This window comes from Anarhichas minor, unplaced genomic scaffold (genome assembly GCF_050575085.1).
Source record: "Anarhichas minor isolate MPS153535 unplaced genomic scaffold, ASM5057508v1 ptg000010l, whole genome shotgun sequence".
Classification (NCBI taxonomy): domain Eukaryota; kingdom Metazoa; phylum Chordata; class Actinopteri; order Perciformes; family Anarhichadidae; genus Anarhichas; species Anarhichas minor.
Genome location: NW_027466456.1, coordinates 14,218,904 through 14,242,255, shown reverse-complemented (window position 1 = coordinate 14,242,255; position 23,352 = coordinate 14,218,904). Strand labels below are relative to the sequence as shown.

At 40.9% G+C, this 23,352-nt stretch overlaps 1 protein-coding gene across 1 annotated transcript; it reads left to right on the top strand.

Annotated features, from left to right (window-relative positions):
* Window positions 1-1,973: 1,973 nt before the first annotated feature.
* Window positions 1,974-23,352, top strand: lepr (leptin receptor). Its single transcript, XM_076088324.1, has 20 exons — window positions 1,974-2,210; window positions 5,910-5,962; window positions 6,362-6,589; window positions 8,867-8,996; window positions 9,341-9,531; window positions 10,613-10,761; window positions 11,718-11,859; window positions 13,515-13,675; window positions 13,786-13,885; window positions 14,163-14,262; window positions 16,066-16,280; window positions 16,772-16,926; window positions 17,519-17,672; window positions 17,901-17,983; window positions 18,083-18,296; window positions 19,288-19,494; window positions 19,620-19,703; window positions 19,837-19,930; window positions 20,431-20,506; window positions 21,398-23,352. Coding segments are annotated over exons 1-20 (3,450 nt in total). The 5' UTR covers window positions 1,974-2,208; the 3' UTR covers window positions 22,310-23,352.

The window sequence follows — 23,352 nt, the reverse complement described above, 5'->3', positions numbered from 1 at the left end:
ACTTTATGCAAGCACACAATGACGCATCCTTTCTACGTCATGAAGTTTAATAGTGACTGCAGGCAGTTTCTCACTTTGTCACACACACACACATACACACACACACACACACACCCTGTACTACTTGTGAGGTCCCCGTAACGTATTGCATTATTCTCTGGAAACTTACCCAAACTTTGACCCTGAATTTAAGTATAGCCCTAAAATATATGGTCAACTACGTGGGACTGGGGTATTATCCCAACAATATAGTGATTACATACTCAATAGTACTACAGTACTGCACTTGTGAGGAAAATGTACTGAGTACATTCAGTGTCTCAAGGATTACCTTGGGCAGGTCATAATCCCCCCCCCCCCAAAAAAACTCTGAACTCTGAAATTAAACATTTATCAATCTCCTTATTTATCACATATGTTAGAGTGATTCTTTTTTGCAGACTCCAGTTCTGTGTACAGCCACTCAGACAGCTTTTGACAAAGCAGGCAGATGTGTTGGGAACATTCATTGAAGGTTTTTGTATTGATTGTGAGAGAAGAAAGAGAGCTGGTAGACCATGAGAAAAACTGTAAGACTGGTAAACAAGCATTTGTCGACGCAATTATTTTTCCTCTTTGCACCACAAACTCACGTTAAGCCAGTGGGAAACACTGATAAGCTGTAAGCACAGTGAGCACCTGTGTATTCCATTGACATGAGCCATTTAAAATTCAATTTTCTCCGTACCTGTATGACTGTATACTCAGCATCTACAAATATAAGCTATCATCTGGAGGACAAAATCAGAGAAATATATGGACACCAAGCAGCATTACTGTAATAAAGTACATCTTGTATTTTCAACTGGTGTGCCATGGAGGTTTTGTGAATGTATAAACATGACACACAAATATCAGGCCACATCTCTAAGACAACTAAATAATTCACTCTTCACTCTTCTATGTGGAGTTCCCTGTATAGTTAATAGTGACACAGACATACTTTCCATTCAAATAACAGATTGACTGAAATGTCTGTTTGCATTTGGAAAAGTCGGTTGACTTAGTGGTTTGGCCGAGGATTCTTGTCTGGATGGAGACTTTCTTTCCACGACCTAAACAGTGGGCTTTTCAGGAGGATTTAAAAAAAAATAACACAGAAGTAGAGTGTCAGCAGAAGCCTGCATGACATCACTAATCCACTAGACTTTTTGCACCTGTGCTTGCTCCATTTCACTCCAATCTGTTGACTCCTGTTTCATACGAGTACAAGCCATGTTTGACTGACATGATGTGGAACATCTGTGAGGCTGGAGTGTAGTCCCCAGGGGTCTGTGGTAGGCTATCCAGAGGAAGCAAGAGATGTTGGGGAGCTTAAAGCATTTAGTATCATGTTGGTCGTCATGTTACCAGCAGTCTGCTTATCATCACATACAGCTGATGGCAAATCCATCTCTACGATGATAGACTACAAAGATAAGTAAAGAACTTTTTATTTTTATTTTCCAACACGTGATTTGCCCTTTAGGAACATTTGTAATTTTTGGAGAGTGCCTGTCTGTAAGATGACCTTTTTCAAGCTCTGTCTTACGCCACGGGAATGATAAACACCAAAATAAAAATCAAGGAAATGACATTTCAAACCATGCAGACTAATTTACACCTCACAGATTGTTATATTTACTCATTCATTAGCAGCAGAATGACCACGACAGATTCATGTGCACAGCTGCAAACTCACTTATTTGTAAAAAATTGAATAAATGCTGCTTGAGAATCATAAATCAAGAGGTCCATAGAGAAATCTGGCATGCGTCGGGATCACACTTTTGGGCTACAGCTAAAAACAAAACAAGCCACTACTGTATAGGCCTACTTGTCATCAAAAGTGTTAGGATTTCCGGAGGTGTTCCTGAACGCATCCCGGTGGGCAGTACGCTGTTGTGCGTGTGGAAGCCTCTCCCTCCTCTCAGTCGGTCGCTACGTCAAGCAAACAGTAGCAGCGTGTGTGTGTGCGTGCGTGTGTGCGTGTGTTTGTGAGGGAAAACGATTCTGTTTGGGGAAATCTTCATAATTTTAGTGGTTGGTCTCAGACTCAAACATGGACACTGGACTCTGACTGAGGCGCACAGAACTTCCTCACCGAGGATTTAAACTCACCACTGGATGAACTGAGTGGGACAGAAGAGAACCAGGAGGACACAGAATAAACTGCCAGGGGACACAGCAATGTAAGGACACGATATTAGCCTACTAATTCTCACTTTCTCATAATCACACATGAGGTGTTTGTGGTCGGGCTGCCAACCTTTTAATTAAAACCTTAAAAACGTGTCTGTCAAACTGACAGCTGGAATGATTTTCAACTCTGATGTTGACTTGTTTTTCCTGTCATTTCTGCGTATTTAGGGTCCACTGAGGATGCACTTTACAGACGGACTTAGATAGATAGATCGATCGATAGATAGTTCACATTAAGTTATATTTTCATGCGATCTTTGATTCTCTTCCATTGAGAACTATTCGGTGCGTTCTCATACTTTTCTCTTGTTCTTAATTCACTTTTCTTTTCATGGGAAACTTGTTTCAGGAATAGAAAAGAGAAACAACTTCTGATAACCTAAAATATGCTGCTGCCGCCGCCAGATGGGGTAAACAAGCCCCGACGCGTCAGATCATCTTGATACTTGCTGGGAGTGAGTCAGACATGTTGGCCAACTAAATTCCCTGGAGATGAAGGGCAGAGCTTCCCTTTGTGCATGTGGAAAATAGTTTCAGATGGTTATCTTGTTCCGGCCAGATTGTTTCCAAGGAAAGCGAGGAAACAGCAGCAAAACTGAACAACAGAGGTGCATTTATAGCACAGCAAATAGTTACTTTAAAAATAAAATAACAACGTATTTATACATTTTATGACAGGGGCTACTGACTAGTATGTTATTGAATGTTTGGCTGCTGTCCCAAATGTTTACAATATGCATGGACTTCATCCATCCCTTTCTTCTGCTTTCTTGTTCATTCATCCCGCCTCAGGTCTTTGGAGCATCATTGGCTTACTCAGGGCACTTAATTACAGTAAGGAGCTAGTTCAGTATTCGTATATCAATAAGTTGTGTCATGATTATTATTATTATTATTATGCACTAGCAACAAAACACTCTTATCCTAATCCCAACCGAACCACATTGTGATGATAAGACAGTGGATGTAAACGTGTGACTTTTTTGTAACTTTTGAGGCGCATTGCTTTTGGCTTTGACATTTTGATGGTCCTCACTAAGCTTGGGTGATATGATGATAAATACTTAGGCATGATATGAATTTGTTACTGTTTATACTGTGACAGTTATCCAAGTCATACCTCTGATTAGATTAAACCTGTGTAGTCGGTGGAGCAGATCAATTGATTTCATTCCTGGCAATGTTTGAATTTGTTTTTGGCATCAATGTGACAACGCACCATGATTTGTCAGGTATTGAATTTATGGAAAATTTATATTTCTATCTGATTATTTTATCCATGAGCAGTTCATGTTGATATCATGGTATATAATCACATATGTGATAGGGCATTTTATGCAGTGTCCTTCCCAAATCTTCCCTCTGGGGATCCATAACGGCTTATCTTATATTAATAAAGCATTGGTTTGGATAGAACAGAGGCTGAATTTTTTTGCGCTAATAAAATATTCAAGATGCTGCTTCTTTCCGTCTAACATGTACATGACAATGGGGTTGTTGTTTTTGTCAAAATGCCAGAGGATTTGTTTTGAACACCTGGTGGTGATGACGGCTGTGTTCTGTAGGAACAGGTTTTTCCTTTTATGGGAAAATGTGTGTAGAGAGAACGGAAGGTTGAAGGAGAAAACTGTAGCATCATGTTTTCTAACTGTGCGGTTGTCGTTCTAAGGTCATATGATGAGAACTTTGAGATTAAATAATGTCCTTCCTTCTGCTTTGTGTCAGAATATGCTTTCATGAGTAAATTACAGCTCTGGAGTATTTCATCAGTGACAGTGTCTCAATGCCGACCTCTGATTACTCATCGTTGCTTGTTTTCCTGTTTTTACAGCCATTACCCTCTACCTGCCATTATCCACCTGCCCAATAGTGACTTTCAGTGTGTTTCCACATACCCAGTCACTCATTTGCTTCCCTGCATATCTAACCCTCTTTCTCCAGTCTTTAACCAGATCATCTAATGCACAACCCAGTCTCACCTGCCTGCTCCCGGTTTTGCTTGTCTTTTTTGTTTGTCCCCACCGAATGATAACCTGATGCCAAACTCTGTCCTAACCTTCTAAACTATTGACTGTTTTCAGCTGCGCTCGCTCTCAGTCCTGCGTTTGAGTCGTGTTTCTGTGTGCAGAGCTGTTACAGACAGTAATGGAGGGAGAGCGGGAGGTGCTCCTATCAGTGAGAGATCTGCCTCTGAAACAGGATGGGTCTGAGAGGGCCACATTGCCTTTTGCAATACTTTTGGTTCTACCCTTGCAAATAATTATTTGAATCACATCACCGATCTTCAATCCTGCTGGAGTCAAAATAGAATTGCTTGCAGCACTGCTTCAGATCCATGAAAAACTCTTTCCCTCCTTAACCTAAAGCCCAGCTAGGCAAAGCCCATGCTTTTGACCACTACAATGTAAGTTTGCAGTATTTTATAAAGGTGGTCTCTGTGAATGTTATCCAACTTTAAAAAATGAAGTTGGTCATGACTGCTAGCTTATGATAATGAATCCACAAATGCAATGCATTGCATTTCATGATATCTTGCATTGTGATCAGATGAAACGCATCATTTACAAATCAGAATCAGGATTATTGCTAACCAGGAATTTGCCTTGCATAATAAACATAGTTAGAAACAAGAGGTGTACAGTTTTGTACAGGACTGTGAATAGTTCAAAGTACAGTGCTGAGCCAATATGAGAAGTATTGTGTAGAGATGATAATACAAAATGTCCAAAATATGTGCGTTAATGTAACGTAACGAACACTGGGCCCAGGTGTTCCCAGTTGGCCCTAATGATCCCCTGCCACCAGTTATCTGTAAATCCTCATAACAATAAGCGATTGGCAGAGAAAGGCAGGGATCGTCACACAATGAACAATAAAACCTCCTGAAAAAAAGAGACGTAGCCTAATGTGCTGTATATAATCGATATCCATTTGTATGTAATTAATAGTACAAAATAACATCCAGTTTAAAATCAATCCAAATGAGCCCATTTGGTGTCGATGAAAGGGTAAAGGAGCTCGTTCCACAGGGATGTGGTGGTGAAAAGGGAACCCGTGCTTTAGGATGAAAAAGGTACCAGCCTGAAGTAGACATGACACTGTACTGGGACAGTACTGTGTACCGGTAGAGACACAGCGCAGACTTTTTGCCTAATGAGTCATTATGAGAATGAGAAGTCGGTCCACCAGTTCTTCAACTGTTCTTGGAACTGGGTTGTTCACAGTTGCGCACATACACCTCCAACTGCTCTCCCATGATACTGGTTCTATTGTAATCAGATTTTGAGATCGTTATCCATCATTCTTGCTTATTAAGCATGGACTGTTGAAAGCCTTTTATGTCATGCATAACCTGTAGAGATGACTCCCATGCCCAGCAAAATCCAAACGCGACACAGGGCGTATTTGCTGGAACGCTGAAGAGATCATATCTGTTCAATTTTCACACTCTTACAACTTCAACTTTTAGTACCTCATTTACACCTGCTTTGTGTTTATGCAGCAACATTAAATCAACTTCTACTATCCCTGATACCTATCTCACTCAATTCATGTCTTCACCCGTGTCTCTTATCTCTCACCATCTATATTACTACGTTTTTTTTTGTTTGTTTTTTTACCGCTGCACAATCAAGGTTTTTCCTTCTCTCTGTCAATCCTTTACTTATCCCCTCTCTGTATCTCTACAGGGTTCGGTCTGTAATGTTGACGGTCCTGATGCATATCCTCCTGCTCTCTCATGGTGAGTTAAAACTCCAACGCAAACAGTTCAGTAGTACCAGTTTTCTCTCTTAAAAAATGTACAGCCGATTCACGTTTGGAGTAAAGTAAACAGATAAACTTACCTTAGAAAGGTTCAGTTCAAAAATAGTTATTGGAAGGAACTTATAAGTAGGATATATTGTAGGAGGACACTATAGGATATTATGTTATTCACAGTCGATACAATGCAGCAGCCAGTTGTTTCAATGTGAAATAAAAAATAAAAAACACCATATTGATAGATAAAAAAATATATATAAAAAATATTTTAATTTGACGTGTCTCATGCAGAAAATAAAATAAATTTAAATATATAAAAAAACTGTGAACATTGATTTAGTTTCTATCCCGAGTTAACTTTCTTGCCTCTCTTGAGCAGGTGCTCAGTGTTTGGAGCCTGAGGAGGGAGCCTCTCTCCATCCAGGTGCCCTGGACCTCCCATGGCAGGATGAGCTGTGCTGTGACTCACCTTCAGCCCACCTCACTGCAGAGGGAGACGACACACACGCACCGGAGACAAACCGCTCTGAATCAAACCTCCCACGCTATCCCCTCTGCAGCTTCAGGGGCTCGACAAACGAATCACATCCTCATGAGTCCTCTGGCGGTAAGAGTTGATTAGACACCGGTATCTAAAATGTTTCTTAAAAAAAGAGATTCATTCATTCTATTATGAAATACCACTGAGGCTACTCTCAATTATTTTTGCACCTCGTTAGCCGAAATATCTGGCAATTATCTCAAATCGCATGCAGTGTGGTGCCTCCAGTGTTTTATTCCAGGGCTTTGTTCACTTTCATCAGTGTTACACGTAAGAAGACAATTATTAAAGTGGCTTTAAATTGTTTTTAATAGTAAACATTGAGGTTGCAGGTTAGTAAGACCAACTTGTACCAAAGCTTCAAAACATTTTGCTTTTAGATTCAAAGAGTCTTGTTTTCAACGCTAGTGACGCCACAAACCAATGTTTTGATGATTGGGTCCCTGCTGAGTTTGTGCTAGCACACTGACAGTTTGCCGCTACTCCATACTTTACTTCAGACAAGATGTACAGGACAGACCTCGCTAGCTGTATGGGGGAACATGAGCGTAACTGTCTGTTTACAAGAAGACATTTAATACACAGTGATCTCAAGCAGCAACAGGGTGGCTGTATGATGCGGCTGCTGCTCATCAGAACAAACAGCGGGGTCAGCGTGACAGAGCCTCGTGAGTCTTCCTGCAGTGTCGTCACCTGTCACTGACAGAGAGGCCTCTAAAGATCATCCTGACAGGCTCATTTAATGAATTTTCAGCTGGCATCCCTCCTCCCATCAGGGTGGGTCTTGTGCTGGCAATTCACAAGATAGTCTGGCTCACAAGGATTCACATTTATCAGCACAACAGAATCAAACCAGCTGTTTCTTACCTTTTCTACTTATCCAGGAAATTGTTCAGCACCACTGTTTTCTAGCAAGAAGAGAGAGTACGAAGGTCTTGAGTTTAAAGAGCAAATGTGGGGCCAGTTCAAGTGAGTCATAATTATACAATGCTCTCTTGATATTGTCAGTGCTGCGGTTAAGACGGAGGTGAGGCGATATTGAGACATGAGGGAGGTGAGGAGGATTTGTTTGACATGCACAGTGTTGTTTTCATCGATCTGCGAGGCGCTGTGATTCCTTTGACTCACTGGTGGTTAGCGAAGACCTTCCAGCTTTATGTCTTAGTGATGACGATTTGATGGAGAAGACAGAAGCTGTGCCCCCTGACTGTCTTATGACAGTCAGAAAGTGTGATTCAGCTCCAAAGTCACTCATTGTTTTGCTCATTCCTGTTTGCTTGTTAGTCACACTTATTTTTGTTGCTTTCAGCATCAAAAATGCCTTCAAGACAGGTTGAGATTGAACAAAAAACCCTCTTGAGTATACACTACGTAGCCAGGACCACTCCTGTTGTAGATAATAAGTCAAAAATGTCTGACATAAATACTAAACTTTCACCTTTATGTATACAGCAATATCTATACCTTTTTTTTGTGAAATTAATTTGGCAGGCATGTAGTAGGTGGTTGTGAATATTTTCCAACTGAAAGGAATTTCATATTTGAATAGCCAGTTGATACATTAGCTTACCTGGTAAAGTTTCCTTCTTGACAGGAACATGAACATAGGTCTTGTACGGTGCCTCACACACTGAACAAGTGGAACGATGCACTGCTAACGTGAGTTTGCAGGCCGTATGGCTAATCAGCTGTTTAGCTGCAGCACATTAAACATTGTGTAAATGGAGCAGCATTTGTCACTTGGATCTGGTTAGATGCTGGTGTGGACTTTACGCTTTATTAACTCTAACAGCACGGCCAGCACATGTAGGCTGAAGTGCAAGTTTGTTTACTTTGTCTCTTGTTTCCTACGGTAAAACATCTGCACTCTGGCAGCGTTGGAACAGACACTAATTTGTCCCCACCACCATCCTTAGCTTTCTTTTTGTGTTTAGTGCTAATGACCAAACATGCTAAATTAAGATGAACATGGTTAAACATTATACCTGCTAAACATTAACATGTTAGCATTGTTATTGGGAGCATGCTAGCATGCTGATGTTGGCATTTAACTCAAAGCACAGCCGTGCCTATAACAACAGCCTCACAAAGCTGCTGAGGCTGTTGACTATTCTTGTCACACAAGTAAGAAATTTCCAATCTTATTTCGATTACTTGAAATCTAAAGTACTTTTCCCCCTTCATTACTGTGTTCCCGCATGCAACTTTAATATTTCCCTCTTCTCAGAATACGAAGCTAGGCCGTTTTCTGAGAAGCCTTTATTTGAAGGTCACACTGATGTAAATGGAACGGGGAGATGGCGCTGATCATGCCGCTAACATGCTTTTCTGATTTCTTGTCAGGCACCTGTTTGGACATACTGTGCAGAATTGATGAAACCTGGGAAAATTTAACATGTGACCTTCAGTCTCTTTTTCCACCATCAACCATGGTGGATGCTGGTCCTATGGCAGTTAGTCTACAGCGGCTGTTGTGAGTATTAAACGTCACCCTTTTATTATTTTGTGTGTGTATGTGCTTTAGTCTAATCTGAACCTTTCCCAACAGCTCAGTGGGGGGTTACGTACTATATATATGTGTTAACTCTGATTGAATCGTGTCACACAATCTCCATCAGTAGATGAAGTTCCCCAGTTGTCATGGAATTATAGTGTATACTATGTTCAAAGACTTCTCGTCCAAGCTAATGAAAATAATGTCACATCATTTTGGACATGTATTGATATTTAGTTCTGATCACATGTTTTAAATTCAGATATTATACTTTGCACTGAGATAACAGAGGGACTTAAGTATGTTTCCTATCTGTTGCTTAGTTCACAGAAAGACGACACAGAGGTGAAGGATGGGAATACTGCACCTGATAATCCCGTTGTCTGTGAAGCGAAGGATTCCTTCATGTGTTCACTCGCTCTTGGCGCTGCGACAAACTTTGTCACTGTGGTAACCATCAGCATCTCCTACGCCATCGCTCCGCCTGTTCTCCTCAGGATTCCTGACCGGCCTGGTATGAAAAGAATTTGTTTGTCTCATGCTTTGTTTTGCGTCAGTAAAACATCCAGCTTCAAAGCGAAAAGTCATGCTTAATTAGCTATTAACAGTTCTTGTTTGCTCTGTAGCCAAAGAAACAATCGCTGAACACTGTATTCAGATTAGGGTATGACTGTAAAAAATGTCACCTATACGATGAACCAACATTGAGAACTTTTCAGTTGAATGGCACCTGATAACGTAACAAAATTCATTTTTTTAATCTCATCCGGTTACATGTTGAAATTAGCCCTTCAGAAGAAAAAGAAAGCCAGTCTGTGTGGGAGCAGTCTGTAAAATATAGTGTTGAGCTATTGCTCATAAAGTAATCACTTCTCTCCCTGTAGACATCTTTGTGGTTTTATTAGATTCAATTATCTCTTTCTGTATGTGTTGTAATTGAGACGATATGACTTTAGTGAAGTGAAGTAAATATAAGGCACTCCTCTGAAATCCACCTGAAATCGTAATTCAGTCTAAATATTAAACTCAATAATACAGCACAGATGAATCATGGGATAATCAAAATTCCCAGCTACATGCTTTTATTAAAAATCCATTCACTGCCATTTAAGTGTGTAAGCTTTATCGTTAAGACCGAAAATCATATTTTGTCAATATTTTTTATTAACTCAAGATGTGATTTATTCATTCATTTAATATTGATAAACCTGACATGAGGATTACATGATTAATGATCTTTGTTGCATGAAGGTAAGAGCAATTACAGCAAACTGCATCTTTACATACATACGGTTCTTTTATGTCATATTTTAGTTAATAACCACTGCAATAACAGGTGACCTTACGGCTACACAGTGGAGCTTTAAATCTCTTCCAGATGCAAACTCTGATATTGTACTTTTATACGCCACATGGCAATAATGATCCTTTAATTTCATGCAGTTATTGTAACGATCCATTGGATTTAGCAACCGTTGATAAAATGTGAATTGATATTAAACTAGGATCAAAGTGGCAATATGATTAACGGTATATTCTGCTGTGACTGTAAACGCGTGCTTCTGTTTTAGAGACGATCTCTTCTTTTTCCACAGTGAAACCGAGTCCTCCAGTCAACCTGTCACATATTCAGACCATTGAAGCTGAACTGATCTTACAATGGGACGACCTTCCAGACTCTGATATCGGTCCGCTGAGATACGAAGTCCGACACTCTCCCAACACCGCTCATCCAGCATGGCAGGTAACACGAAGCATTGATATAATAATACATACGATGTGATACCTTGTAAGAGTTTGCCACTGCACCCACTGGGAGTCATGTGATCTGAAAACATTGACCATTTCATGATAAGGAACCTTTTATATAGGATTTGTAAACTGTAATTAATGACTTTATTGGTTGTTATAGATGAGTTATAAGCTATTAATAAGAACATTTGGGTTCACAGGATGTAAAAAGAGCTTAGGCTGGTGTTTATCCTTTTCCATTTTGTAAATATGCTGTTATACTGTACAGGTTAATAATCCATTAATAAATGCTCTTGGCTGTCTAGTCTGCAGCTATAAATGTTAAGTAATTAATAACGGTTTATAGTTAATCTATAAAAGCATCTATAGCCATGAGTAACAATTTATTAACCCTTGACCCTTGAAAAAAGCTGATGCCTTGGTGATGAGCTTCATGCTTTCATTTGGTTTCAAACAGGAAATATTATGTGCAGATTGCAAAAAAAAGTCTCGACATCCGGTGCAAAATGTTTCAAACAGAGAAGTGATGCTTCCAGGTGTTAAAGAACTTAAAGTACATTGGTAGTGATGATGTAATAGAGAAACCTACACAAGTTAGTCTGAAGCTGGAGTGAGTCACACATTTTTGCAGCACAAATTTCCACTGACAAGACACTGTGTTGACTCAGTGCGACTTGCTCACAGTCAATTGCCGTTTATATAGCCTCATACAGCGTACTTAGCATTCAACAGTGCACTCAGCGTTCAGCAGTGGATCACAAACTCCATGATTCATCCAGGAGTGGGATTTTAGACCTTCTGTTTATGACTCCTATAGGTGGATAAAAGAAATATGGCAACTCTTAATCATGGTTCTCACATGTTAACACGCCCAACTATCCTTGAGTCAGTTTGGTGTGTGTGTGTATGTGCTTCTGTGTTTGTTGATCCCCTCTCTGCTGTGTCCAGGTGGTGTCTGCACCTGCAGAGCCCAGGTTGTCTCTGGAGCTGAAGCCCAAACTGAACCACACCATCCAGGTTCGCTGCTCCGGCCTGGACCAGCCTCCAGTGTGGAGCGACTGGAGTGAACCTCACCACATCTACCTGGACAGTAAGAACCGTTCACTTTCCGAATGTTTGCATAGAGACAGAAAATCACTGAGCAATGCAAAAGAAATACAAGATGGTGTTCTTTTTACTCACACTGGAATGCTTTTGCAGCTGTTTTCCCTTCTAATATAAATGTGTCACTGGAGTTCAATGACTCCCTGGTGATTCTTGGAAGAACAGCATAGCCTTCATTGAAATGAGCAGGAACTAACTGACATAGCAGTTATGTTTTTCACCCGCGCTAGTGGCTCAATAGATGGCGACATCAGTCACTCGACTGGGTTAATTTCCTGGCGGGTGACGGTATCGCTGTATCAAAATCTGTCCACAGACACCTGGCAAAGAACTCCAAACTGCTTCTTTGGTAGTTCCTGCCATGATGAAAAACACAGACAATACCAGCCATACAGTGTCACAGCTGATAGAAACTAACTGCTGATGTTATGAAACTTGATAGTGTAACAGTGTTGTTTCAGACCCACAACAGCTGAACTGAATTTAAAGGTAATTTGTGTATTTAATGGCTTGAGTGAGATTACATTCATTTCACCCTTTTGCAACAAACCTGGCTAGCTAACATTTTAACCCTGTGAGGATGGCTGCAATTCAACACTCATCAGTGACTGTGGTAGATTGACCTCAATTATTTCTCAGGTAGATTTATGTCAATGCTGAACTATTAAAATGAGTCCAGCTCATTAGCTATGAAGACGTCATTCCCAGTGGGCTCAACGTCAATAGACTCAGAGCCAGAGGCCGTTCTCAATGCTAGTGACCAGCTACAAATAACATAACGTAAAGTATAACTTAAAAACAGGAAAATGTCACAAGCAGCAAATCCGTTCAAAGTGCTGAACATGAGGCTGAAACTGAGAGTTGAGAAATGAGACAGAGAATTGTTTGCAAATATAAATGATCCTTTTAATCAGAGACTATGAAAAGCTCTTGTTTGCTGGTTGTTAGTGTGTGTTCTGCAACACAAGACTGCTAATTAAAATGTGAACATTAGCCTGAGGGCTGTAAACAACACAAGTCCGATATCTGGCAGTGCTTAGTTTTGTCATTAGGCGTCTCTGTGCATGCCTGCTTCTATTTCGTGTACACAAATGCGTGTGTATGTGTTGCTCTTCTACTTAATATTGCTCGAGTAAACTGTCTGTGTGTCATGGTGTTAAAACTTTGTGAGATGACTCAGCAGCTCTGAGTCATCTCACCAAAACGGAAAACTTCACTTTGTTACAAATGAAATGAGTATCTGCAGTAAAATACATTTGAACAATCATGAAACATGTGACATGAGTTTTTTTTTAAATTGATTTGAAAGTTTTCTTTTGTTGAGCTCTTCACCTATTTTGCTGATGAGTCACTTTTCTTTTGACTCCACGCAGATGTTTTGGTTGGCTGCAACTGAGGGATTTCAAAATCCCTGAAAAAGTTTTTGTTCTTTTGTAAAAACGTCTACACAGAAACTGTGGGTGAATGGGATTGAGTTAGACGTTTGTTCACCTGAGGGGCTTTGTTCTATTCTCCTTTGTTACTTTTGACATTTTCGTTTTATATCTAAAAATAAAAAAACGTATTGAGATATATACAAGTTATAAAAGGAGAAGTTATAAAAATGATATATTTTATGTTTGTTTGTGTGTGTGTGTGCAGCGGTGAGCTACATCCCTGAGAAAGTGGTGGCGCGACCAGGGGAGAACGTAACAGTGTATTGTGTGTTCAACGACCACAGCATCAACGCCAGCACGGCTATGTGGATGCTCAACTTTCAACAGCCGCTTCATCGCAGTCAGTACCACCCAGTCAACCAGTGGGTAAGAAAAAAGAAAAAAAAACTGTCCCTGCTGGGAACATTTCCACCAAGTTTTAATGACTTACTTTTTTAGGAAAGTACAATCCATGTAATTAATCTTTACCAAAACAGGTCAGCCAGATCACAGTACGTCCTTCGGAGACTCGGATGTATGACCTGCTGCGGTGCACTCAGGAGTGGACCATCCCATACAGCCAGATCTTTGCAGAAGGTGAGCTTTGTTGCACCAGCAAAGTTAAATATTACAGACTGAAATACGACATTCATTAAGACACGGATGAGCTTTTTCTGCTGTGAAAGTTAAACTTCAACATTTCACCTCTGATGTTTTAAAGTCCCTTTTTGGCACAGTGGACAAGACAGAAAAGAGAGTGGGGACATGTGACAGCACAATAATGTGAACCAAAATCATCCCAGAGCACAGAGGCTAGTTCTGGTGAAGTTTGTCTTTTGGCCTAAACATGAGTGATTCTCTGTGCGTGTTTCAGGAGTCTCCATCAATATAAACTGTGTAACCAACGGTGATATCGATGCTATGGACTGCAGCTGGAAGAACACACAGTGGACTAAACCCGAATTCAGATCCAGGTAAAGCAGCAATTTGACATCAGTCGTCTTATTTTAGTGTCGTCTATTTGGACGTTTGTGCAATCTGTGGTTCATGAAACCTTATGAGTTCTGTGCTGAAAAACTGGAAGTTACAGCACACAGTGTACCAGACAGCACATTGAGGGACCACACCCTGGAAATAGTTGTGTGAAGTGATACTAGGAAGTGTATTTCATCATGAGCTACAAATCAATGTCAGCAGGACATCTGACCTCACAGCAATAGAAAGTCACCACACTTTAAAAACACTAGAACAATGAGGACTGACAGAATGTTGACGTTTGTTTCTTATCTCTCTCTCTCGAGCAACAATACTATGTACTTCCTACTTTCCTTAGCTCTAATGCGCTGTCTTTGAAATAGAAATTAAAAAAATACACCACTGTGTATTTAGATGTGTGAGATTCTTTTGCAATTTAGAGGTGACAGGTGATTTTAAGTATAATTCCATTTTATTACAATTTAGATATTATTTTCATAGTTTTAGAAGACCGGGCAAGACACACGAGCAGTCAGACGATCGTACAGCTTTTACACAAATCCCCAAACTCATTTTGCAGAGAAAAGTTTTCCCAAAACTGTTGTCATCACACATTACAGATCGACTTACTGGAATAACTTTGACCACACTGACTGTAGTTGTGCCAGACAATGACCCGGGAGTCATGTGAACCACAGATTAATTGCATAGTTTAACCTTCATAGTGTGAAAAAAGTTAAACTCTGTCGTTATCGGTCTAGATTCAGTAAAGATATGCGATCTGGAGATCTGCATCAATGCTCTCTATAGATATACTGTATAAGAAGCAGACATAGTCATCGTGACGTCACCCGTTGGTTTTTGGACTGCTGTTTTGAAGCCTCGAGTTTGGCGATTACGCCGTCGCCATCTTGGATTAGGGCCGTCGTCATGTTGTTTTTTTTGCAACCAATGAACAGTGAACTGTGGTCAAGTCGGACAGTTTTCAGCAGCCTTCAAAGAATAAACAGGAAGTCACAGAAACAGTTGCATCCTGTTAGACCTTTGTTCTTTTCATTGCTGCCTGTGAAATACTTTGCTGCGTGTTTTGATGTGTGTTGTATAAATAAGCTTTATTATCAGTAATCACACAAGGTATGTTTTTAGAGTAAACCTTCATTGCACAACATGAGACTTATCGCCAACAATGTAGCGTTACATTTTACAATTACACAAAAAAATAAGATTTTCTACAAAATGTGGTGTTTGTTGTCAAATATAAGAGCCAGTCAGCTCTTTGATCAGGCGACAGCCAGCCGTTTCCCATCATGCCCTGTGTCATGCAGTCGGTGGAGAGCAACTGCCACGCCTGGCTCTAAAAACTGCGGCCACCTCGATATTGTGAGTTTATCATTGACCATGTGTGCATGACGTCAGAGCAAGTCGTGATCAAGTCGGACACAAATCTAAACGACATGCATTGTGCGGCGATCGCCGGTGATCGATACTGCGCAGGACTGGCTCATCTCGAACGAGCCTATTGCTGTGGGCCCCCAGAGGCCTCGTCTTACTTCATTACAGCAAAAGTTGCCTTATTTTGGTTTCTACAGTGTTATCACAACCAACGGAAATAATGTTAAGAATTTATAAAATGTGACCCAAGTTGCCAGGAACTAGAATTATCCTATTTTTTACAACTTCAGCATCTGACATTGTATCATTGGCATTCCAACTGTATTGATCAGATTGTATAGAAGGGAAACAACAAGACCTTCAGGAATAATGTGGCAAAATGTAAGGTCTTCATTTATTGCTCATGCCAGGTGGGCCGACCTGCCATGCGATGTGATGGAGGAGAGGGAAAGAGCGGGGGAGAAAGTGGGGGAGATGGGGCCCGCTTGCCTGCAGCTTCGACCCAGGCTGGAAACCTGCACCATCCAGCCTCTGAGGATGAACTGCTACAAGCTGTGGCTGGAGATGCCGTCCCGGCTGGGCCCCATCAGGTCTAAACCCATCTACCTGTCACCCATAGATCATGGTGAGCTAGATGGATTAATGTGTGGAGCGTATCACAACTAAACAGAACAGAAATATCACTGCAGGTATCATTATTTTGCTTGTGTTTTCAAAATGAAAAGAGCATATATAAATCTATAAAGAATATGAATTTCCTCCCGTTCAATTGAGATATTCTAGAATATCTGGAATTTCTAAATGGCAAACTTTGAAAGTTTTATTTATCAAACTGCAGTTTTTAAGGCAATATGATTGGTATAGTATCAAACTTTAAAGGAAACCATTGCTATAATAAACGCTCATACAGGAAAGAGTTGTAATGCTTGAAGTGAACCTTTAAATATAAAGGCTAAAGTGGTGATTGCTGTTGATCACAGAACAACTAAACGGTGTAAACGTCATGACACATGATTCTTGTTGAGCAATATTTGTCCGTTTTTTTTCATTACTGGATCTATGATCATGTTGCATGAGGCAATCTCACACTTTTCCTCCTTGCTATTTCCCCTGCAGTAAAACCCCACACGCCCACTAATATGAGGGCAGTGAGCCGAAGCAGTGGGGTCCTGATGGTCACGTGGGACCCTCCGTCTCTGCCTGTCGAGGGGCTCCAGTGTCAGATTCGGTACCACTCGCCCTCCGCTGTAAGAGCCCAGCCGGAGTGGAAGGTGAGCTGGTGTGTTGGATTGTTTACCAACCACAGGCTTTTCTTAAAAGTTTGGCTAAGTGGCACTGGAATAACAATTATTGTGGGAGGTAAATAGACGATGCCTTCCAGTACATTGGAAACGCGATGATCACCACAGATAACGTCCTGTTCATTCAGTTATTCTATTTTAAAAGCAACATGGGTAACATCTAACTATTTTTGCCAAAATGTTATTCTACCTGTAATAAAGATGTTTATCTATCAAGAACAAACATATTAGAACTGATATTAGTTACTGAGGTACAGCACTCGGCTAGTAAATAGTCTAATATCTCCTTAAATCACAGGATGCTTTGACATGGACTCAACTGGTCAGTTTGACGTGATCTGGTACGAGCTAGTATGAGACTATATTCCTGTCTTCTGATTGAAAAATGATTTTGGAAAGTGCACACATGCTAATATTAATATGAAGAGAAAGATGAGGAAATACATTTTTCACTTTGTTTGGATAAAATGGATAGATGGATGAAACAAATGTGTACTCCACAGGTCAGATATTCATTTTCCTTTATCCAAAATGAGCTCTAAATAAGATGTCATGCCTGCAGATCCAGAGTCCAGTGCGGGTTTCGTGGATGCAGGTCGCAGTGTCGGACATGTGCCGGGTGTATATGGTACAAGTACGCTGCATGCACGCCAAGGGCACCGGCTATTGGAGCGCATGGAGCGATTCGTTCTACTCCACACCTCAGAACAGCAGAGGTACAGTACAACACCATTACCTTCACCCAAAAATTCAAATACCATTGACCTTTAAAGACGACAGCTTGCAGCCAGATGCCTGATGTGACCTTCTACATCGCTTCTGACGATCTGATTCTAGCTCTAATGAAAAACGACCCATACGATACGCATCATACCATCTCCTCCACCACTAAAACACAGTGGTGTAAGAGCTAATGTGATGTAATTTGTCGGTCTCCCTCTCAGCTCCTGACCGTGGCCCTGATTTCTGGAGAGTCCTTCAAGACGATCCATACAGAAACCAGACTAATGTCACTCTGCTATTTGAGGTACACAAACTGAAAAACATACACATTGTCAGGCTTGTAATGAAGACATCACTAAAAATAATAGAAATATTTGCTTTCCTGCATTTTGTTTTTGCGCAGCATCTCCAAATATCAGGGCGCTCTTATTGCGTAGATGGATTTAGAGTCCAGTACCAGGCGTCGAGTGGCTTTGTGATCAGGGAGCAGATCGACATGGCGTCCACCTACAGTTTTCAGTGGGACCAAGAGCTCCAAACTGTGACAGTGGAGGCCTACAATAATCTGGGGAGCTCCACTAACAACATCAACATGTCGCTGGAGAGACATCCCAAACGTGAGTGAGCTAGGATTCTCAGCCAGTTGAGGGAAAATAATGAAAACGTGTTTTGTTTTTATCTGTTTGTTCCTGAATGTTCTCACATTCTCAGTATTACATTAGTATTACAGGATCATTCAATAACTATTCTACACGGTATTTTGCAGTAATCTTACGGCTCTTGTTATGTTGCCTGAAGTCTCAAGGATAGCTAAGATAGTAAAGGAAAGGACGGTATGTTTGTGGACAGTAAACCAATGAAAATACAAACTAGTAATTTGAGTTGTCTCTTTGAATGAGATTCACACATGATCTGTCAGTCAACAAAAAACACGATTTATGTCATTTATCCTGCAAAAATGCAAAACATCCATTGATTCCATCTTTGCAAATGTGACTCTCTGCAGCTTCTTTTTTGCAGATTGCTTTGGACAGTTGATTTTTGGACAATTTCACCCAGGATTCTGGGAAAATTGTTAATTATTCAGTTTGTTTTTCACTTTTCTGGATATTTTATCGACTAATTAACTAATTTGGTAAAACATCAGGGTGAATTGATCATGAAAATGATAATGAGCTGAAATCCTAGATTATACCAGTAGCCTTATACAGCAAATATACAATGAGTTACAAACCAAGTGGGCAAAACAATACTGCAGGTTTAAAGGTAGATGTAAACTAAAACGTTGTTCAGTTACAGGTGCTCACAGCATACAAACCCTTCAGATAATAATTGAATCGATTGAATAATTGACACATGAATCTAGATACTTCCTTTCAGGTCACAAGGCGTTTGCAGTGCTTTCCAACACGATCATCAAAACAGCAAATATAGGAATATGTTTTTTTGGCAGAAAGATGTTTCATCCCTCCAGTAGAGTTGCATAGCCATAGAGAGTACATTTTATTTTGAGTTCCCTTTGTTATGCAAGTGTAACAGAATTTAAAGCACAAGAGCAGAAGTCACCCGGAAGAATTGCATTCACTCTTTTTGTTTTCTCCTCTGCAGGCCGCTTTGTGCATTCATTCAGTGTGTCGGTTATCAACAGCACCTGTGTGTCTCTGTCCTGGAGTCTGTTGGACAACAGCTCTCCCCCTTTGTTCATGGTGGTCCAGTGGTCTCCACGGAGGCAACAGGACTCTGATGATCACAAGGGCCGGAGTGGGGAAACATGGGCCAGACTGCCCTACACAGACTGCCCCATCTATCTGAGAGGTGACGTGATCTCTGCTCTGTCTCTTCTTTTTATTTATTCATTGCTTAGTGTATCTGTTAACAGTGTGTTTTACTATAAAAGAGTGAGTAAACTCGGCCAACATGATTTCAATGCATCATTTCAGGTGATTTCTTAGGCTCTGAGCAGTCAGGCTTCTACTTGTACCCAGTGTTTGCTGATGGAGAGGGGGAGCCAATGTACGCTATAGGTATGCACCAGTTTTCTGGCTGTTGTAACAGCATCATATTCAACATTTAAGTGTTTAAGGATAACACAATGCCAGCACTTTTACTTTTGTTGTTAGTTATAGGTCTGATGTGTATTTTCTCCTTGTGTTTCAGCCACCAGACGAGACCCTGCAGCCTACATGATGCTGATGATCATCTCCTTCCTCTTCATCGTCCTGTTTGTCACCCTGATCGTCTCCCAAAACCGGTAAGAGGCTCCAGTTTTGTGAAAAGACAACTCTCCAAAGACACATTTGCCGCAATTAAAATAAAGATTGATGTTCAGTCACAAATCTTGCTGCACACAAAAATAATCACCATGTAAAAGTTGTGATATTAAATTCGTTTTGGGGTGTTTTAATGTGGCAATGGCAATCAGATCGTACAAAAGGCACTTTACATTTGTTTTCCATGTTTATTCTTGTACCTGTTATTAATTATACTGCATCAGTGTACGTCAAATTAGTGTTTGACCCAGGCACCTGTAAGAAGTGATAAATGATGGAAGCCTCTGGGGTGCAGTCTAATTTAGAGAGCAGAGACACTGATCATGATAGACTTAAGGAGTGTGACATTTAACAGGTCACAAGGGTGTAATTACACTTGATGTTAGCAGAAGGGAGATGTGGGGAGGGAGGGAGGGAGGGAGGGAAAAAAAGTCTTTAGCCAGAGAGATGGAGCCTAAATATCTGCTGCTTTTCTTTCCAGGATGAAAAAGTTTGTGTGGAAGGATGTGCCCAACCCAAACAAATGCTCCTGGGCCAAAGGACTGGACCTCGAAAAGGTAAAAAATAATATCAAATTGTCATGAACATGTTTACATGCAGTTTTTAAAACACTGCCGCTCTTGAATGTGATTCATCTAAGTGAACAACATGTCAACCTTCAGTTTAGACCTGGAGTCCGTTTGGGAAATCCGGTTATTCGCTTTCTTGTAAGAGTAAGAGGAGAACATAGACATGATACACATGATGCTGCAGCCAGCAGCAGGTTAGCTTAGCTTTACATAACGACTGGAAACAGTGAGCTTGGCTCCCTCACTGTGGCAGTAAGACTCAAGGAAGGTGCCTTTCATGACCAAGAAATAGTCCGGCACACAACACCCCGTAGAACAAGAACTGGTTTTTACACTTTAATAACACAATAAAACATGTTAGTTTTAGCTTTAGTTTAGTTTAGACTTTGTTACCTTTTGGTTAGAGCCAGACTTGCTGTTCCTCTGTTTTCAGTCTTGATGCTAAGCTAAGCTACCAGTCGCCTGGCTGTAGCTTCCTATTTAGCATATATGAGTGGTAACTCTTGGCAAGAAAGCATATAAGTGCATTTCCCAAAATGTTGAACTGATCCTTTAACTCAATACACTTGGCCTTTTGCACAAAGCACTTGTTTTAACCATAGGGCAATGCTGTAGATTGACCAAACATTTTAAACCATGCAAGTTTCAGTTTTTTTATCTATCACTTTAATAAATAAATACATACAAATGTGTTCTCATTTATGCCTGCACATTTACTTATTATTGCTGTAGTCAAATAAATGTATGATCTATGATTCTCTACATCTGTTTGTTACTGTGTGAGTAGTTTGCTATGCTACCCCAACAGAAAATATGCAATTCATCCCCCGTCTTAGCTATTTTGAAAACTAAACGGTTTTTTTTTGTACATCTTTCCAGACTGACACCTTTGACCACTTGTTCCGACCTCCAGAAGGCCTGGCAGCCTGGCAGCTGCTCCTGCCGTCTGAGAATATTTCCCAAGTTGCCATCGTTGACAAGATCGATCTCTCAGCTCTGACTACAGCTTTAGTCCAAGTTCCACTTGTGTCTCTAACACCCGACCCAGCCACTGTGTTATCTCTCTCCCTTCCTCCAGAGTCTGATTCTGAGGTCAACCAAGCCCAGGCCATGGATAGTGAGGGGCTCCTAGGTGGAGCTCCTTCTGTAGCTCTTAGTCTTAGTCTAAGTGCTGTAGTCAGTTCAAGCCCAAGAGTAGATCAGTTACAGCTAGACGATCCAGGCCTCAATGACAGCTCTGCTCAGTCTTCAGTTATATATGCCACTGTGCTGCTCCCTGATCTTAAGCAGGAGGATGGTAGCGGCAGCAGCTCCAGCGATGAGGGCAATTTCTCTGCCAACAACTCAGACATTTCTGGATCTTTCCCCGGCGGCCTGTGGGAGCTTGACAGCTGCCGAGCTGGAGAGATGGACGACCCGCGGCGCTCCTGCTCCTACAACTCTGTGGAGGAGCTTTCTGAAACATCAGAGCATGAAGATGAAGAAGAGGAGGTGAGAGAAGAGAAAGACTTGTGCTATCTAGGAATGGACTATCCAGCAGAGGATGAGGAAAGCGAGGAAGATGAGGGCCAGAGAGAAGAAGAGCCTAATATCAAGCTGCTCAAAAATGTAGTTTTGAACAGAGAGGACTGTTCTGTGGAGTTGCACCCTTTGCTCGGCCCTGAGGGCTCGAGCGAGCTGCTGTCGGCGTCAATGCAAGACTGTCCTCCGCTTTACCTGCCTCAGTTCAGAACTGCTTCGTGTATGAGGCAACTCAAAGCTCAACCACAAAAAGGCAAACCCCAGCTGTGACTCACACACCGACTGCATTTAAATGAAACTGTGCGTCTTTAAATCAGTCATGATTTGGCATTTACCAAAGCGGGTTTGCACATGTTCCTTCAGAGGTGTGTAGCTGAAAAATGTAAAAAATACCACAACCGATGTGTGATTGCAAATTGATATTCATCAATGCTGCTATTATGTTCTGCGGGAGAAATCGTCACAATCTTCATTTATATACATCTACTGTGCCACACTGCTCCTTTGCACTCGGTAAGTGATGCAGGAGATCCTGCTGAGAAATCTGAACCCTTTCAAAGGAGGTTAGGCGAGTGGAGCATTGGACAGTCCTGTACAAGCAGTGCATGTGTGAGGGAGTAAGAGAGGTGGTAGCCATCTTGTGGCTTCAAACATATACATACAAACAGCATATAGGTGGTCATACATTTGATGCATTTAAAAAAAAGATGTGGATGTGAATGTGTGGCCACATTCACTCCTCTGCTGCTTCATTTCACGTGAAAGATGAGAGAGGTCCAAAGAGAATAAACAGACGCACAGATAAGAGAGAGACGCGAGAGAAAAGGCTCATAATCTGCACAGTTTTGGTTCCCTCAAAGCACATTGGACTGTGAAACCTTGGATGTCACATAAAAGCTATCAGTGTGACTAACTATAATGCAGGTTAATGATGGAAACAGATGCAGTATGTGTGTAATTGCAGGTGGTTTTTGGACACAGAATTTACTGCATTTGTAATCAGCTTGCGCAACAACATCTGCATGCACTAACCACCCACCAACCCACAGAATGTCTTTTTGTACTTTGTGCAGTAATGTATTTGAAACTGTGTTACAGTTTGTGAGGTATGTGATCTACATTTTGTTTGTGTTTAGCCATTAAAATACACACCCGCTGTCTGGTGTTAAAAAAAAAAGACGAAAGAATGTATCTTCGAAACAAGAGGAAGACATAAATTAAAAGTAATGAAAATATTGCATGACAGAAATTGTTATTGTATATTGAGATATTCAGTCTATTTTTCATGGTTAAAATAAAGTGTTTATTGTGAA

Coding starts and splice junctions, on each gene's coding strand:
- lepr (XM_076088324.1), top strand. Junction 9,532..10,612: donor CAGGATTCCTGACCGGCCTG/GTATGAAAAGAA, acceptor CTTTTTCCACAG/TGAAACCGAGTCCTCCAGTC. Junction 18,297..19,287: donor GCTGGAGAGACATCCCAAAC/GTGAGTGAGCTA, acceptor TCTCCTCTGCAG/GCCGCTTTGTGCATTCATTC.